This window comes from Cetorhinus maximus, chromosome 4, assembly GCF_964194155.1.
Source record: "Cetorhinus maximus chromosome 4, sCetMax3.hap1.1, whole genome shotgun sequence".
Classification (NCBI taxonomy): domain Eukaryota; kingdom Metazoa; phylum Chordata; class Chondrichthyes; order Lamniformes; family Cetorhinidae; genus Cetorhinus; species Cetorhinus maximus.
Window position 1 is genome coordinate 6,780,349 of NC_135882.1, and position 19,799 is coordinate 6,800,147.

General features: G+C 44.0%; 1 protein-coding gene across 4 annotated transcripts in view; it reads left to right on the forward strand.

The window, feature by feature from the left end:
• The window catches only part of znf407 (zinc finger protein 407), a 438,369-nt gene that overhangs the window by 271,331 nt on the left and 147,239 nt on the right, over nt 1–19,799 (forward strand). For 3 of the 4 annotated variants that reach the window (XM_078539888.1, XM_078539892.1, XM_078539889.1), the window contains exons 6-7: nt 14,509–14,592; nt 16,370–16,490. The exons of the other annotated variant lie outside the window; for it this stretch is intronic. In XM_078539888.1, coding sequence (XP_078396014.1) covers nt 14,509–14,592; nt 16,370–16,490 — 205 coding nt within the window. The remainder of the gene's footprint in view (nt 1–14,508; nt 14,593–16,369; nt 16,491–19,799) is intronic. 4 annotated transcript variants of the gene reach the window in all.

Consider the following 19,799-nt stretch of genomic DNA (forward strand, 5'->3'; position numbering starts at 1 on the left):
AGCAAGTACAGGAGTGATGGTGAATGGGGCTTGGTGCAAGTCAGGATACAGCAGCAGACTTTTGGATGTGCTCAAGTTCACAAAGGGAAACATCTCGGCAGCTAATTTCAAGAATACTATTAGCTATAACCTTCCTGCCGAATTGCTGTGACTTTGCAGAATTTGCCTTGTTTACATTGACAGAGCAGATTCCACAGCATGGGATCATCACAAAAACAGCTCCCCTTCTTTAATCTTGACATGCAGAGTTGTTTTATTCTCATTGTTCACAAAATTATTTCTGTCCCTTTTCGCTACATAACAAGCAGGTAGGCAAAAAAACCCCCACATTCTTCATCCGTGAAGGCAACTGCGCCACTCAGCTCCATTAGAGGTAAGAAACAAGGGTAGGCCTCCAGTGTAGCAGTGCTCAAGATTGCTACCAAGTATGGTCCTCCTTCCAGAAGTCCCAAGGTAACCCCCCCTCCTCGCCCTTTCCTTCTCAACCTCCTGTCCGCCCCCATACCCCCCTCACCGAGAGCCCCAGCCCGCCCTCATCTTTGGCTTGGATTCCTCGCTGATCCTGGGCCTCTGGTGGTTGCTTTGCCGGCAGCTACCACCGCTCCCCAGCGGTGCTGAAGGCAGTAGGGAGCTGCCGGCCTCGGATTGGCAGGCTGCTCTCGGGGGGCTGGGATTTCTGCCCCCCAGGATCCTTGGTCCCAGGGAAGGCCCGCCACTGGCCACTTAAGTTCCTGACTGACATTGGGCGGGTGCTCCCCAAAGGAGGTGGGTTGTTGACTCTGCAGCCTGTGGGCAAGACCCCTGTCACCTGGATTAAATTCTGCCCTTGGTGCAGGCTTGCCCAACCGTTTCACTCGGGGGCCACGTTTCCATTTTCTCCTCAAAGGGCCGATACGCAAATTTCAGAAAGATAAGGTTTGGCACGACACTAAACACGAATTTCAAAATAAGGTTGTGGCGTGAACAAAAGAAGCAACTTGCTGAGCAAAAATAAAGCACTGTCAAAACAATAAATTGATAATTAAAGAGTGATTAATAAAGGTCAACACTAGAATATGAGAGGGACAGAGGCCAGAACTTTACGTCTCGCGGGTGCCCTACCCGAACGGGCGTGAAATCGCGCAAGATGACGTCGGGTAAGTGTCCCGACGTCATCACGCACTTGCGCGATATCTCGCTCGGTGGGCGCACGCAAAAGCCAGAAGAGCGTCCGCCGATTATTAAGTGAGCAATTAAGCCCATTAACGCTCCAATTATCAGAGATTTTTTTTGTGGCCCGTTCTACCCTACGATTGGCGGATGGGCGGGCTTTACATTTTCGATGAAACCTCATCCAAGGGCAGGATGAAATCTCCATTAGGATTTAAAATAAAAATATATATCTGGGGACTTCTTTTTTTATGAGGTCTGCTTTCTGGTGCTTGATTGTGCTGCGTGGACATTTTTTTGCAGCATTTTTGGGCTTTCTTTTATTATTTGCGGGTCTGCAGCTCCCTGAGGCAGCTGTCTGCCTTCAGGGAGCTCTCTTGAAGCACCCCGACCCTCGCCCGCGGTGATGTCAGCACCCGCCTTCTTCCCGTCCCCAACAGCAATGCTGAGCCCTTCTCCGGGCGCGTTTCATGCTGGCTGGCCATTAACTGGCCATCCAGCGTAAGATCGGGGTCGGGGGTCAATCGCAGGCAGAAGCGCACTTCACGGCCGCTTCCGGGCCATCCGATTGCGCGCTCCCAACGAGTGCAAAATTCAGGCCAGGGTCCGTTTGTCTGGCTTACTCACCCTCACCCATCGTGATTGGGTGTGAGGATGTGGGGGTGAGTGAGAATCCTGCGACTGCCAGTGAGCCAGACACATACACTCACCCTGCCCCACACACACACTCAACCAATCACACACACTCTCACACCCCTGGGCAGCGTGTCTTTTTATCCACACCATGTACCGCCCCCACCACATCCAGCCTCCTCCAGCCCAGAGCGTGTTTCTCCCTCTCCCACCCAGCCCAGAGCGAGTCTCTCCCTCCCCCACCCAGCCCAGAGCGAGTCTCTCCCTCTCCCACCCAGCCCAGAGCGTGTTTCTCCCTCCCCCACCCGGCCCAGAGCGAGTCTCTCCCTCCCCCACCCAGCCCAGAGCGAGTCTCTCCCTCTCCCACCCAGCCCAGAGTGAGTCTCTCCCTCCCCCACCCAGCCCAGAACGAGTCTCTCCCTCTCCCACCCGGCCCAGAGCGAGTCTCTCCCTCTCCCACCCAGCCCAGAGCGTGTTTCTCCCTCCTCCACCCGGCCCAGAGCGTGTTTCTCCCTCCGCACCCAGCCCAGAGCGTGTTTCTCCCTCCCCCACCCAGCCCAGATCGAGTCTCTCCCTCCCCCACCCAGCCCAGAGCGAGTCTCTCCCTCCCCACCCAGCCCAGAGCGAGTCTCTCCCTCTCCCACCCGGCCCAGAGCGTGTTTCTCCCTCCCCCACCCAGCCTAGAGCGAGTCTCTCCCTCTCCCACCCGGCCCAGAGCGAGTCTCTCCCTCTCCCACCCGGCCCAGAGCGTGTTTCTCCCTCCCCCACCCAGCCCAGAGCGAGTCTCTCCCTCTCCCACCCAGCCCAGATCGAGTCTCTCCCTCCCCCACCCGGCCCAGAGCGAGTCTCTCCCTCCCCACCCAGCCCAGAGCGAGTCTCTCCCTCCCCCACCCGGCCCGGATTGAGTCTCTCCCTCTCCCACCCAGCCCAGAGCGAGTCTCTCCCTCCCCCACCCGGCCCGGATCGAGTCTCTCCCTCCCCCACCCGGCCCAGACCGAGTCTCTCCCTCCCCCACCCGGCCCAGAGCGAGTCTCTCCCTCCCCCACCCGGCCCAGAGCGAGTCTCTCCCACCCCCACCCGGCCCGGATCGAGTCTCTCCCTCCCCCACCCAGCCCAGAGCGAGTCTCTCCTTCCCCACCCGGCCCAGAGCGTGTTTCTCTCTCCCCCACCCAGCCCAGAGCGAGTCTCTCCCTCCCCCACCCGGCCCAGAGCGTGTTTCTCCCTCCCCACTCGGCCTGGCCAAGAGTGTATTTCTCCTTCACTGGTCCGGCCCGGTGTGCATCGAGTCTATCCCTCCCCCACCCGGCACACAGCAGTCTCTTTCTCTCTCTGTTCCCAATACCTCTGTTATCGGAATTCACCCACTGCTGCCAGTGTTGCTGTTCCTCCTCCCCCAGATTTGCAATTTGCTGCTGATAGGCTCACACGTGGAATGGTGGAGCAGTTTCTTTTAAGAACCTCCCACTGCACTTACCGGCATTTTGGAAACTATGACCACGGGCCGCATTGGGGGGCTTTGTGGGCCGCTGGACAAGCCTGCCTGAGTTTGTTGTGATCGTGTCAATCTTGACTAGATCTGTCTCTGATCGCCTAAGGATTTGTTGGCAAATTGTGCTAACTCTTTAAAAGTGTACACATTGTCACGTTTATTCCTTTCCTCTCCCATTATCTTTGAAAATAAAATGTTTTTGTTAATGAATTTAACTTTGTGTAATTAAACATTCAGATTATACTGAATCACTGAGGATTAATTTGCACCCGCAATAGACATTATTGTATCACAACCATTAAAAAACAGATTCTTTATTAGTCCTGTAGAAGATGTGTACATACGTGTATATATAAGCAGAAATGACACAATGGTACACTTGGGAGATGCCAAGTTGATAGCACCCATTACAACTAAACAGCTCCACTAATTCACCCATGTAAATTGATGTCCAGATGACCAACTTCAGTCTTGGTATAACTGTGCAATTAGTGTTCTCTGAATTCATAGCACTTCCAGAAATTTCAGAGTAACTCAGAAGAGGCTAGAGGGTCAAAATAGCCATCTCTCTTCTCCATGAAAACAACAATATATTTATTAAAGCTTGCAGCATCTTTTCTTTAAATTGGCACTGAAATGCTAAACTCATTCGTTAGCTGTTTAATATTGCTGTGCAGTTTTTATGGATCGTTCTTGTAATCACCACAAATCCCACCCCAGTAAGAATAGATTTGGCATTTAATTTATGCAGGTGTGTTTCATCATTCATTTTTCCTAGAATAAAGTGCTATTGCAGTGCTTCCTAAACTTTTTCCCGGTTTGATCCCATTTTAATGCCTCAGACTTCGTGTGGCCCCAGAGTGAAAATTTGGAGGTATGAGAGTTGTTGAGCGGGTGTGGCCTTCCCAGTTGTTGAGCGAGGCGGGAGGATGGTGATGGACCAGTAGAAAACAAAATAGCAAGTTAGTAACCTTCAATATTTAATTATTAAAATTCACACATTAAACATACAAAAATCTGTTTTTTGTAAAATTAAACAATTTTGTGAAGATATTACCTTACTCACTGGGTCTAATGGGCATGCATGTTGTGACGCAGTTTCTCAAAGCTGGGACACAGAGGCTACTTCCTGGCTCCACCCCCTCACCACAACCCTCCAGTTGCAGCATGACCTCCCTCCCTCCCCTGCTTTCTGATCTTCCAGTCGGACTTCTCGTTGATTAATGTGACCCTCCTCTTCCCAATTGACTGCAAGTTAGAAATAAAAATTGGGGGCGCTCACGGCAGAGACCGAGGTTGCATGCGCGAAGCTCGTTCACTACCCTCCCCTCCCAGTGAACCCCGAGTGGGGGAAAAAAATCAGGTGCGCATATCGTAGAGCCTCAGAACCTGTCCCAGGACTTTCCCGACAGACTCCCTGTTCCATGGCCACTATTATGGCCTCGGAGCTTGTGACCCCAAAAATCTCATCTCGTGACCCCACGGGGGGCCATGACCTATGGTTTGGGAACCACTGTACTATTGGGTTATGATTTGCTGTGACAGGGTGTCCTAACACCTAATGCCTTTAGTTAGACTTGCCCTTGAATGTGCAAGTTTTTTAATTTTTTGAGTGACAAGTTGCTGAAATTCTGAACTGATGACATTGCAGCAATGGGGAAACAGCATCTGGGGCCTGAGGGAACACGGCAAGTGACTGGTTAAGAAGGAGTTGCGCAATCGGATTAAAGGATTGTGAAATTAACAGCATGAGGACTGAGAAGGTGAATTAGAGTAAATTAAGATAAATTCAATGCCAAATCAGACACAGAAAATGAAGTAGAGGGAATGAAAGATTGGATTGAGGGAAAGGAGCGACAGCAAGGAAGCATTAGAAAAGGAAAATGAATCTTAAATTTGAAAGATATTAAAAATCTCCAAAAACAATTAAAACCAGGAGGAATGATTATCAAAACTTGTAATGTTAGTATTTGGGGCCTGAGAGGTTGATTGGCAGTAATTACACTCAGCAAGTCTTAAATTTCTGTGGCAAGTTTAGTTTGTATCTATCCATAAATATAGCAACTTCACACCATTCAGTGCAGTTCAGTGTTGAGCCAGACCGTGAGATGACATGTTTGCAAAACTAGTGGCAAAATGGCACAACTTCGACAGCCTGAGGGGCTAAATGGCAAATTCCTGTTCCTGTGTAGCCACTCATCTGCACCTTACCTCTGAAGGTGCTGCAGCATTTGTGTATAAATAATGGAGAGGGTAATTACCTTGTCGTTATTTAGACATTTAGCCATTAAATCACAAACGTTCCCATGAATGTTTCTTTGCTATGGCTGGTTTGCAACCATGCTTTCAAACTCACTTGAGGTAGCCATATTTAGTGAGTTGTGTGTTACAGGACAAATTTTACAGCCTGAACTGCCATTATTAAATGTACAAATATGGTCAGCTTTTTAATCGAAGCATTAATTTGCTTTGTCATTTGATGGCGTGACAGAATAACTGTCATGTCCTTGTAAGTGCACTGTAACACAAGTATGGGGAAGCTGATGGCATAGTGGTAATGTCACTAGACTAGTAATCCAGAGGCCCAGGCTAGTGCCCTGGGGACATGGGTTCAAATCCTACTATAACAGCTGGTGGAATTTAAATTCAGTTAATAAACCTGGTATGTTAAGCCAGTCTCAGTAATGGTGACCATGAAACTATCATTGATTGTTGTAAAAACCCACCTGGTTCACTAATGCCCTTTAGGGATGGAAATCTGCTGTCCTTATCTACACAGTGACTCCAGATCCACAGCAACGTGGTTGACTCTTAACTGCCCTCTGAAATGGCCGAGCAACTCAGTTCAAGAGCAATTGAGGATGGGCAATAAATGCTGGCCTTGCTAGTGATGTCCACATCCCATGAAAGAATAAAGGAAAAAAATAGAAACTATTTGGGTCAGTTGAAGGATTGTGTCTAATTCTGGGCACCACACTCCAGGAAGTATGTCAAGGCCTTGGAGCGGATGCAGAGGAAATTTACTGGAATAGTACCAGGGATGAGGGCTTTCGGTTATGTGGAGAGATCAGAGAAGCTGTGATTGTTCTCCCGAGAGCAAAGAAGATTAAGGGGAGATTTAATGGAGGTGTTCAAAATGATAAGAGGTTTAGGTAAGGTCACTCGGCTTAATGTCGCATCTGGAATTCAACACCTCCGGCAGTGCAGCACTCCCTCAGTACTGCACTGCGGTGTTGGTCTAGGTCATGTGGTATACAGACGAGGAAGAGGGAGGGGGCCAAAGGTGAATCCTTGGGAAACTGGAAGGGATGCGATGGTTGGAATAGGATTGGAACCAAGTGAGCGCCATCCCCCCGAGTCAGACAACAGAAGAGAGATGTTGGAAAAGGATAGCATGATCATACTAGAGTTTGAGAAAGTATAATCTACCTCAGTCACAGAGGATTTGGCTTTGGTTAGGGCAATTTGAGTGCTGTAGCAATATGGAAACCTAATTGGAGAGACACGAACTAGGGCATTGCAGGAATGGATGGAGCAACCAGCAAATTAAATTTACTCAAAAATCAAGTACAGTTGGAAAATACAGTGAATTAGGCTAACATTGGACTACGCGATAACTATGAATTATATAATATTCAGTTATTCAGAGATTTTGCCAATCTCATAAAATAAAATGAAGTCCTGAGAGTCCTGGGCACAGTCCATTGTTCTCATGTCTTTTGGTAACAAAAGCAAAATACAGCGAGTGCTGGAAATCTGAAATAAAAACAGAAAATGCTGGAAAAACTCAGCAGGTCTGGCAGCGTCTGTGGAGAGAGAAACAGAAGGCAGGATCTACTCCCCCCCCCTGGTTTGGTTGGGGGGGGGTGGGTTGTGCATGAGCGGGCAGGTTCCCGATCGGCGCCCGTGGTTGGGGGCGCGCCGCCATTTTACGTGGGCAGGCCAATTAAGGCCCGCCCAGGGTGACACGCGCCCGGAAGCGCAATGCAGGCCGGGGTGGGGAGGATTCCCTGAGCTGGGGGTGCGCTGTTAAGAGTGCACAGATCTCTCTGAGGCAAAGTGCTGCCTCAGGAAGATCGGCACAAATGTGAAAAACAGATTAAAGAATAGAAAAAATTTCACTGACATGTCCCCTCATGTGACACTGTCACTTTTTTTAAGGCTTCCTGGGCTCTTCGCCTGGCCGCCAACCTTAAGGTCCATTAAGTGCTTTAAGTACCTCACTAATGGCCTTAAGTGGTCATTGACAGGTCGTCGGGCGCGCAGCTGACTTCGCTGCCCGTCCGCCGAACTGAAAATCTAAATGACGCGTGGTGACACCGGGATGCACGCCCGACGTCACCGTGCGTTATTTTTATGCGTCAGCGAGCGGGCCCCTCCCCCGCTCGCCGAAGGGAGAATTCTGCCCAGAGTTAATGTTTCGAGTCCGTATGACTCTTCTTCAGAGCTGATGAAGAGTCACACGGACTTGAAACGTTAACTCTGTTTCCCTCTCCAAAGATGCTGCTGGACTTGCTGAGTTTTTCCAGCATCTTCTGTTTTTATTTGGTAACCTGTTATCTTAAGCCATATCTGTCAAGGTAGGGAGTCTCACATGAAATACCTGAGCCAAACAATTGGGGGTTTCTTGACTGAACAGTCATTATGATCCAGCAAGGGCTCAGAACCCACAGATAAACCTGACTTTATCCACTTAATTTCTCTGAAGAAGGAAAGCAGATGATTTTAAAGAATATAGCTAGACAAAGATTATCAGGTAATAGGATAGACCATGCCGTTTGCATCTTTAGCACGCAGTCACCTTTGAATCTGACATTTCACAATCATGTCACTGCGTGAAAAAAAAAACCTGTGAATCTCTATTCACTGGTGGAACCAATTTGCAGGGTCCCATCCTGTGAACACCTGGGAAACGCAGGGTCTGGTATTTACTTCAGATTAGCTGCAGTTTTCCAAGTGCAAAGGTCAGCAACCTTTGAAGTAAACACAGGCACCTGCGTTAAATCCTTTTTGGAAGGAAATGACTCTCTCTAACATGTAAAAAAAATGATAAATCAGTCCAAATTTTGCAATCTGTAGTAACCCCCATTGATAGAGCCATCAGCTTTATTTTTGCACAACAATAGATTGAGAACAAGCTTGCTTAATTTAATCGCACGACTTGATTTGCAAATGAAAGAATGATTTGTGGGAAATGTAAAAGAGAACTTTCTGTCGTTTTTTTTTTAAAACAACGTGATGTGTATACAAAATTCTTTTGCAAGTATCAGATAGATCAGTTAAGTGATTATGCTTAAAATAGAGAAAGGAGTGTCGCAAATGGTAGGTCATTGATATCTCAGAACCTGAATGCTGGTATGGTTTTTGCAAGCAAAAGATACTCTGCACATATTACACTGGGATATATCTAGTATGCACCCATCACACCACTTGTGTTTATATTGCGCCTTTAACATAGTAAAACTATTCCAAGCGCTCAATCAAGATTTGACACTGAGCCACATCAGGAGATAGCCGGATAAGTGAACCAAAGCTTAGTCAAAGTGAAAGGTTTTAAGTACCATCTCAAAAAAGGAGAGAGAGAGATAAAGAGTTTTAGGGAGGGAATTCCATAGCTTACGTCCGAGGCAGCTGAAAGCACGGACACCAATGTGTTATACTTCTGATAGCCAGTTGGTGAAGGAAGAAACTTGAGCCCATCATTACTTGGTCTAGATTTATTCAAAGAGTGAAACATTATAGGTATACATCTCCCGACTCCACTCTACTCCTGCATCGGTAAGTGTCTCTTCATGTGTGCTGAAGTAACCATCCAATCAATGCCCTCTGCCTACATGTACTTAACTTCAGTTGATGCAGTAAACACATTGGTGGATTGATGAAAGTTCAGCAGCCCAGAATTGGAGGAGCGCAGAGATCCTGGTGGGTTGTGGAGCTGGAGGAGGTGACAGAGAAAGGAAGGGCATGAGGCCATGGAGGAATTTGGACACGAGTAAAATCAAGCTGCACACCTCATGAATCACAAAAAGCTAGCATACAAATTTAGCAGGTAATCAGGAAGGCAAATGGAATGCTGGCCTTTATTTCAAAGGGAATGGAGTATAAAAATAGGGAAGTCTTGCTAAAACTATACAAGGCACTAGTTAGACCACACCTAGAATAGTGTGAACAATTTTGGTCCCTTTATCTAAGGAAAGATATACTGACATTGGAGGCAATTCAGAGAAGGTTCTCTAGGTTGATCCCAGGTAGGGAGGGATTTTCTTATGAGGACAAGTTGAGTAGGTTGGGCCTGTACTTATTGGAGTTTAGAAGAATGAGTGGCGACCTTGTTGAAACACGTAAGAGTCTTAGGGGACTTGACAGGGTTGATGCTGAGAGGTTGTTTCCCCTTGTGGGAGAGTCTAGGACCAGAGGGCATAATCACAGAGTAAGGGGTCGCCCATTTAAAACATAGATGAGGAGGAATTTCTTCTCTCAGAGGGTAGTGAATATGTGGAATTCTTTACCGCAGAGGGTTGTAGAGGCTGGGTAGTTAATTATATTCAAGGCTGAGATAGACAGATTTTTAATCAGCAAGGGAATCAAGGGTTATGGGGAAAAGGCAGGAAAGTGGAGTTGAGGATCTCATTGAATGGAGGAGCAGACTTGATGGGCCGAATGGCCTACTTCTGCTCCTACGTCTTATGGTCTTTTTGCAGAAATAAAATTATTTTGGGAGGCCGAGGCAGCAGGTGGGGGCAATCTTTATTTGTTGATCTGGAGCCCGAAATTCACAATCACCTTCCAATCTGCAAACAGCAATGTCCTCATCAAACACCAGTTAAATGCTAAAACAAGAGCAAAATACTGTGGGTACTGGAAATCTGAAATAAAAAATACTGAAAATGCTAGAAATGCTCAGCAGATCAGGCAGCATCTGTGGAGAGAGAAACTGAGTTATCGGGTGGAATTTTAAGGCCCCTCCCCTGCCGTGACAGGGCCGTAAAATTCTGCCCAACGTTTCAAGCCGTTGACCCTTTGAAAGGTCATCAACCTGAAAATCCCAGCCTCCAGGCTAATTCTGGAGGGTTGGGAACCCAAACCTGATATGGTGTTTACTTAACGCAGATAAAAATGGCACACAGCCCCACCTTATCAGTCAAATAATACATTGCCCATTAGACTCCTGCTCTTGGAAAACAGCATTTCATCTGGCATACAGTAAACAAATTTGGGTACTTCAGCCATGTTTCCTGTTTTGGATTCTTTCTCAAAAGCATCCAGTCATAGTTGGCTTTAACTGTGTAAAGATCTCAGCAGTAAACTGAATCATGATACGTCATTATAGCGTAAAACAGTTGTGACGTGAATTGTGTGAGTACTAAGACTTTGAATTTAGTTAGGAACGGCCTGTTGTACACGTTCATATGCATTCATATCAAAAGAAATGTTTTTGGGAGCTTTTTTCGTTTTGTTTCTGGGAGGCCGAAACCTCCTTAACTTCGCTGACAGGGGTGTTGACGATTTAAGGTCTCTAGACTGCCCTCAGAGATCACTTATATCGAACACCAGATGAAAAGCCAGTGCAGATGTAATTTATCGTCAGTGTTTCCTTCTAAAGAATAATTGTGGAGACTTGGTTCAATCAATATTATAGATTTTTGTTGTTAGATTTTGTAGTCTGCACCATAATGAGAGATAGGGGACAGTGTCTGTTTCCTAATAGAAAATAAAGGATTTGTTTCCATGTCATTGCGCATTTAAATTCAGGAGTAGAAAATGTTCATGGGAAAATGCCTGTAGTTTGCATTATATTAACATAGAGGAAATGTTCCCACAGTGGTACTCTGTAAGAATGCAATTGTTTTCTTCTCTTCCTCATCAATTAAAATAAGCAATTTTAATTCTTAAAATCAATAGTTGTACACTTGTGATACTAAGCAAATTGAGTTCTTGTTTCTTCAGTAGGATGAGATTTAAAATATCTTCTTCTTAAGAATCTAGGTGAGCTGGATCACTTTGCCCTATGCCGTTAAACTCCCAGTTCTTTGTGTAGAGACATCTCTGCACAGGCTAAAGAGAAAATTTGAGGATCTCATGGAGACTGGCTTGATCTCAGATGCTCTTGAGTGGAGGAGGCATCAGACCAGATTGCCCATTGGCCTTTGTACACAAGAAGTATGTGAAATGGTAGAGCCAAGGTGGGCTGTGATAGTAACAGATCAATTCAGACCAGCTTTTATAAAGAATCTTGGTCATAAAATAACCTAGGCTCCCATAATGTGCCTTGCTATATTAAAAAAAAGTAGTCTGTGGTAGTCCACTTAAAACCAAATTGCCCATAGCTAGTGACATTGAACTCCTAATCCAATTTAGTGCAATATAATCTAGAGTTTTCAGTCAAGCTGATTAGTTTGGCAATCAAACAGATTATTGCTTGTTCAAATAATTAATATTCAGGTGCATTAAATCCTACAAGTGAATTAGCTTCAATTTAAAGGAGGACAAATAACCTTCGTTCATGGAACAGAATTATTTGTTAAGTTTTGAGGAGGCTTGAATATCAGTTGCTTAGGTAAACAGTGGAGCAGCAATACTGGGCTGTTGCAGCTAAGGGGGAATCCCCTTGCAGTTGTCTACACTTTAATATTTAGTGTTAGTGGAATCGCTCTATAGGAAATTTAAATAGCAATAGACATCTGGGAATTATCTTAAGGTAGTACTGTTAATCAAAAGGTCCTAATAATGTCATAATCTATAAATGGATGGTTTGTAATAGTCATCTGAAGCCTGAAATGTGATTATTCTCTGATAATCACTTCCATGTGCTTGTTTTAATCATTTATACTGGGAAGCTGATAGATAATTTGTTTTCACACTTTTGTATGTGGTGGGCTTTGTATTCAATATTGATGATCCAAGCACAACATGATGCATGGTAGTGTCTACAATTGCACGATTAACTATTGTGACTTAATGTTGGTATGTTTACTGGGTTATAATCTGAAGTTGGAAACTGGAAAAATGGCCGTCAAAACAGAGCTGGGTAATAATAGCTCCAAGTATTTTTGATATAGAAAGGGTGGACCTTCTGCAGGGCTTACTGAACAAACTATATGCATGAACTGGACAAAAAAACACATCAACAACCCTTCTTTATATCGCACCTTTACCCTAGTAAATCATCCAAAGATGCTTCACATGAACATTATCAGACAAGGTTTGACATAGAGCCATATAAGGACTTATTAGGGCAAGTGACCAAAAGCTTAACCAAAGAGTGCTCTAAAGGAGGTGAGTGAGGTGGAGAGGTTTAGGGAGGGAATTCCAGAGCTAAGGCCCTAGCCAGGTGAAGGCATGGCCATCAGTGGTGGAGCGATGAAAATCAGGAATGCAGAAGAGGCCAGAATTGGAGGAATACAAAGACCTAGGAGGGTTGTAGAGCTGGAGGAGGTTCCACAGATAATAAGTGAGCGAGGGCCATGGAGGGATTTGAAAATAAGGATGAGAATTAGAAAACCAAGGCATTGCTAGACCGGAAGCCAATGTAGGTCACCGAACACAGGACTTAGTACATATTTGCATTTGTTGTACTCACATTGGTCTGCTTGTCAAAGGCTTACATTTTGTTTATACTTGTGCTTGGCTTGTGGATGTATTCCAGAATTTTGCAAAAGACGAAACTCTAAAGACAAGCCAGCACCTGTTGGTGTTAGACCAGTAAATTATATTGTGTCAACCTCAATGAAGTCGAATACTTTTTTAATAAAAGTATATTTATAATCTGAGTTATTCATAGAAAAGTAAAGTAGCTTGTTTTTAATACTGTTGGAGCAGAAACATTGGCAGGAAATGTATAGAAATGGCACAACCTTTCCAACCCCTTGCTTTTAAAAAGATGTTCTGGCTGGAAGTCTTGTCCTGGAGGAAAATGGTTGAGTCTTTTGTGCTTTAATCGGGGTGATTTTGATTTCAGATGAATTTATGGCGTAGTTGTTAAAATTAATTCTGGGATTGTTCTGCTTTCACTGATTGAAAATGTCCAGAATTTTAAAGTTTTTGAAAACAGCCCAAGATGCAGGATGATGTTTAGATGTAGGACTTTTTTAAGATATCTAAAATATACATAACAAACTATAAGCTTACGTGATGGATGGAGAGAGGTATCATAAATCCATAAAAACAATGTGAAGGAAAAAAATATTAGGGAATGGCAAGTGTTTTGAAACTAGATCCTTTAAACATGCTCATTTAACTAACCAGAGAGTTTGATCCACAAAATGCTGGAAACACTCATCAGGTCAGGTAGCATCTGTGGAGGGAGAAACAGAGTCAATGTTTTAGGTTATAACCTTTCCCAGTTCTGACGAAATGATAAATGCTGGACTAGTTTTGAAATCCTTGCACCATCATCCCTTTTGTCATTTAACCTCTCCTGCATCCCAGCCTAGCACAGACCTTCCCCTTTTTTGTCCTTCCCCCACCCCTTTTCCTGCCCCAGCACTTGCTTACATCTCTAGCCCCTGTCCTAGTTCCAATGAAAGGTCATCGACCTGAAACGTTAATTTTCTTTCTCTCTCCGCAGACACTGCCTGACCTGCCGAACATTTCCAGCATTTTCTGGTTTTAATTCAGATTTCCAGCATCTGCAGTGTTTTGCTTTTGATTTATAGGCACAATGGGTAATATTGATGAATGGCTTCGGAATGCACTCTGCAGTTACACCTTCTTATTAAAGCGTTAGTTTTAGCTGCAGCGTCCTCAAGGGTACCGTTGGCAGGTGGCTTCAGGTAAAAGCTGAGGGCTTTCTTCCAGACTGCGCTTGAACAGCCTGTGCACCGATAACTGCTGCTTAGGAAAACCTTCCTATTCCTTCATTGTAGATGGACGAGTCAACACTTGAGTGTCTGGGTCTGTGGAAATTGAGGGGAGGATGAGCAGGATATGCATAAAAACTGTTAGAGTGCAAAAAGCAGCCCCATCTGGAAGACATCTAACCGAAATGAAGTTGTACCAAACCATTCCATTGATATTAAAGCTAATTTTTATGGCTCTGACAAGTATGTAATTATGTTCAGTGATGCTTTTCAGATTTTATCACAGTCAATAAACCGCAGTGGTAATTTCATTCCCATTTGACATATTTACATGGAAACATTTGATTGGAGGAATTAGTAACCCTGAAAACCTTGATAGATATGTTTTAATGATCTGTGACCTGCACGGGTCCCCTTATCTGTTTGTTGTTGCAATAGGGGAGAAGTCGTTCCTGTGTGACCTCTGCGGATTTGCCGGTGGAACACGCCATGCTCTCACCAAACATAGGCGACAGCACACAGGTCAGTCAAAACCGTTCACCTCCTCTAGAGTAGAACCTACCAAATAGACAAAGAATTGCAACCATGACCTGCCCTGAGAGAAGAGAGAAAAAAACAAAGAGGCTTGTCTGTGCAGTCGGACTGATAATTACTTTGATGTGAAGTTATTGACATAATAAGTGATTTGTAGAAGTAGATACCCTGTGCTTGTGATTTATATGGAAAAAAAAGTAGCTGATGGGAAAAGTAGGAGGATAATTAAATCTGGGGAAAGAAATGTTATTATCCTGGCATTTGTTCTGTACAGATCTGTGACAGAGGCGTAGGTAATTCTATAATAAACTTAATGGACATATAAACCCTCATGTATATAATTTTGACTACACAAACTGGTTTTTAGCAACTTTTGTGTTCTGGTCAGATGATACTCTGCAGAAGCGCAACCAGATTGTAAAGGAACACGAGTAGGGTAATATGAAGCACACATTGGTGCATTGCTTGCTGTGTTTTCCTGCCCGTCTCCAGTTCTAAAGATGGTATTACTGGAAGAAGTCATGTGACACCTACCTTCACATTTGGTGTCATTTTTCTCTCCCTGTGAGTGTGCGAAATCTCCCCCTTTATCTTCATGTCTCTCGTCATTACACACTGAGTGCAGATAAGGCTGTTGACAAGTGACCTATTCTCAAACCTAACTCTGAGGTTTTGTTTATGCAGACTGGCAAGAAATGCACAAGAATGATCGGGGCACCTGTAATAGTTGTCCTGAGTTTGCCTCCCCGCCCCCCACTCTCCCATCTCCCACCACGGCAGCACAATTAAGATTAGAAACTCAACAGAATGTTTGGGCTTAAACCCTGTGTCCCCAGCACTCTTGCTGTGTCAGCACATTGCCCTTTCTTTACTGTCCTTCTGCCTAAGTCATGCTGAACAAGCTCATGTATAGTAGAACAGTGCTGGTAAGGAACCCAAACTGTTAAACTTGAACCCAAAGTAATTTCAATCTGCGTAATAATAAATGTCAGGGCTAGAATGACCTGGGCAGGTTTTGATGACCTAAGGGAGCCGGAAAGGAATTTCCCACTTTTTTTAAACCCCAAATTGATCTGGGTTTTTTTTTACCTGATTTCTAGCTCCTGTGGGATGGTGAGTGTGTATATTGTGACACACAAGGTATCACAATTGTGTATGACATGCTGGATGGATCAGAGGGCCTGTCCCTGCCTGTCATTGTTAGTATGTTCGTATTATTAGAGAGAATATAAATGAGCGGCAAGTACAAGCCAGCAATTGAACCGTGACGTCCTGACCACCTGCTAAACCACTCAGGTTTCACCCTTGTAGTTTGATAATATCCCCTGGACCCCTTGATTCCTATTCTGCTTTGTGTCTTTCTGCCAACTGAGTTTTATCCTGTATAAAACTCCACTGATAAAATGATGGAAGGTTCTGAAATGCGTTCATTTTAAGATGCTAAACATAACTGCAACCAGGACCAATAAAAGGTTAATCCAGACGTGACCATTTAATTGAGAGCTGGTACTATATTACGGTGAAAGATGCAAAAATATGCAATCTGTGACTTTTAAAACTTCACGCCTTATAATACAAGTATCAAAAGATTTTTGAGATTGTGAACATGTACTTTATTTTAAGTATATATGATTGGTCTTCATACTTGGTCAGTAAGTAAATGCTTTGGAAATTAAATCTCTCATAGCATGGTTTTCTAACCCTTACACTCTGATAATTATAGGAGTCTGTCACGGATAAAAAATAATGAGCATTTCTTTTGTAGGTGAAAAGCCATTCAAATGTGACCAGTGCCACTTTGCTTCCACAACACAATCCCATCTGACCCGACACAGACGCGTCCACACAGGAGAGAAACCTTATATGTGTCCTTGGTGTGATTACAGGTAACAGTTCATTAAACACTAGTTGATGTGAAAAAGATTAAAGTTGATGAGAAAAGGTTTATTCAAATTAAAAATACATTGCTATTAAAGTACATAACCAGCATCAGTAATTACACATTTAATTAGGAATTACGTTTCTCAAAGATTGCATTTTTAAGGGTGTTTGGCAACCAAGCTTATGTCTGTTTAATTTCAATATTTGTTTTTAGGAGATAGCTCAGAATTTGTTTTAATTGCATGTCAAAATCAGACGTTTAAATGTGGAAAGATAACGACAAGAATGCCTTTAGTATTGCTGTAAAAAGACACGTTGTCGAAGCATTTCGCCTTGCACTCATCAGGACAATTGGGGAGAATATTGAATGTAAAGGGAACAACAATTTATACTTCATGAGAAGAGAATGCTGATTGGTTGACAAGTGGACTCTGATTGATAGAGGCATTGCCATGGAGAATGCACCAGTTAACTGATGACTGACAGTTAACAGCAAAGCTTTATTAAATTCAAATGAGGCAGGTTGACTCTGATTGGTCAAGGCATTGCCCAGGGGAATGAACCAGAGAATGGCTGTCGCCTGTTTTGTTTGGTTGAAGCAGGCACAATGTGTGTACAGGTCCTTTCTTATTCTTAAACTTAGGAGAGGTTACGTTTACATTTGAGAGAGTCCAAACTGATCAAATGGATATTTTAATAAACAACTGCACTGTGTTGGTGTTTGGACAGGTTTTACTCAATTCTGTCAACATCTGAATTAGAGAAACAGGTTAACACTGTTTAAAAATAAGGTGGTGGTGGGGGGTGGTCTCATTTAAGATGGAGGTGAGAAGATTTTTTTTCTCTCAAGGGGTAATGAATCTATGGAACTGTCTTCTCCGGAGAGTGGTGGAGGCAGGGACATTAGATATTTTTAAGGCAGAGGTATGTAAATTCCTCATTAACAAGGTTATTGGGGGTCGGTGGAATGTGGAGTTGAGGCCACAGTCAGATCAGCTATGATCTTATTGAATGGCAGAACAGGCTCGAGGAGTCGAATGGCCTACTCCTGCTACTAATTCGTATTAACAAAACCCATCATTCTCTTTCAACTGCTACCTGATCTACCAGATAATTCCAAAATTCTCTGTTTTTGTTTCAGATTTCAAACACTCACTGTTTTTCTCCTTTTTTAATCTACGTTTTACACATTTCTTGTTTCCTAGTGACCTTCCATTTCTAATAGGGTTAGCCATCACTGTTTGGTAACCATGCTTCACTTAGAGGTGAATATGAAAATAGTGCAACAACCTTGCTGTAGGAATGCGCTGTGCTTTCAAACCCAATGCTTCTCCCTCATTATTAACAGTAGCACTTGTACAGTGTATTCAGAAATGTTAGAATGTGTTTTTCTAAAGCGTCTTTTTAAAGAACAACCCTGAAGTACAGTTAGTGGGGTTTTCCTTAGATACAAGGGGAAAACACTGCAAATGTTGGAAATGAAAGTGGAAAGAAAAGCTTGCATTTATGTGGCCCTTTTCATGACCACCAGACCTTTCAAAGTGCTCTGCACCCAATGAAGTACTTTTTGAGGTGTAGTCACTGTTGCAATGTAGGAAACACTGTAGCCAATTTGCACTCAGCAAACTACCACAAACAGCAATCCTGATAATGACCAGATAACCTCTTTCTTGTGATGTTCATTGAGGGATAATGGCCAAGACACCGGAGATAGCCCCCCTGTTCTTTGAAATGGTCCCCTGGGACCTTTTACATCCACTCAAACAGGCAGATGGGGCCTCAGTTTAACACCTCATCCAAAAGATGGCACCCCCAACAACGCTGTACTCGCTCAGGAGCGTCAGCCTTGATTTTTGTGCTCAAACCCTGGAGTGGGACTTGAACACAGAACCTTGTGATTCAGAGGCGAGCGTGCTACCAACTGAGCCATGGTTGACACACCAAATCTAAAATAGAAATAGAAAATGTTGGAAATGCACAGCATCTGCGAGGGGAAAAGACAGATTAATGTATTTTGTGTGTACGTGCTCCATCTGAACTGGAAATTGGAGGATAAGCAAGCCGCTAATGGGACTGAACAAAACAAAAGGCATATGGAAGAGAACAGCAGGTAGACATAGAGAGTCAGGAATCTTGACACCTGTCACAGAGCATTTATTGGATTGACTGCTCAGGAAGCAAATTTCTCGAAAAGCCTGAAAGAGGTAAAAACTGATGGATGATGTATAAGGAGTGTCTCAGCAAGCAATGAAGAGGCATTAAAAGAACAAAATAGCTGAGTGAGTGAACATGCAACAGAAAAATGCACACAACAGAAAAGGAAAAGAAAATGGAGTGACGGGGGGGGAAGGGGAGGAGATAAAAGCCTAAATGTAGGGAAGGTGAAATATTGTTGAAAATCCACCTGTATGAAGAAAGAGAGGCCTGTAATCTGGAATTAAAAAAACACAGAAATTGCTGGAAAAACTCAGCAGGTCAGGCCGCATCTCTGGAGAGAGGAACAGAGTTAATGGTTCAGGTCTATTACCTTTCGTCTGAACTAGGATAAGTTAGAGATGTATGGGGTTTTGAACAAGTGAAAAGGGAGAGGGTGGGAAATAGGACAGAAGGGAAGGTCTGTGACAGGCTAAAGAGCAGGAATGGCGACACCTGTCACAGAGCAAAAGACTGTTCTGATTAAACATCATATATCTTCTGCCTGCCCTCACCTCCTTCCCACTGCACCAAACACTGACAGATTTGCTGGGTGGTCCAGCGCTATATGCTTCTAAGAAAATGGAGGGGAATGTAAAGGCCCAGAGTGGATAAAACCAATGTTCAGACTCTGTAACTGTCAAATTCCCAGGTGAAAGGTACAGTACTTATTCCTGAAGCTTTCATTGAGTTTGGTTAAAGCATCTTAGAATGTCAAAAATAGATGTCGGAGTGGAAATGGAAGAGCGATTTGAAGCAGAGAGTCACATTAAGGTCAGGATCAGACTTACTGTACCCATTCTGTCTATAAATCTACTACCTAATGTGCATTTGATTATGCAAAAATAGAGGCTCACAAAGAAAGACTTGCATTTTTGTAGCTATAGTCAATGAAGTTTTTTTAAAGTGTAGCTACTGTTGTAATGTAGGAAATGCAGCTGCCAATCTGTGCACAGCAAGCTCCCACAAACAGCAAAGTGATAATGACCAGATCACCTGTTTTAATGATAATTGAGAGAGGGAAGGATTTCCTTCGTCTTCTTTGAAATAATGCCATGGGATCCTTTACCTTCACCCAGGTGCATGGGCAGATGGGGCCTCAGTTCAACAACAGAATAGAT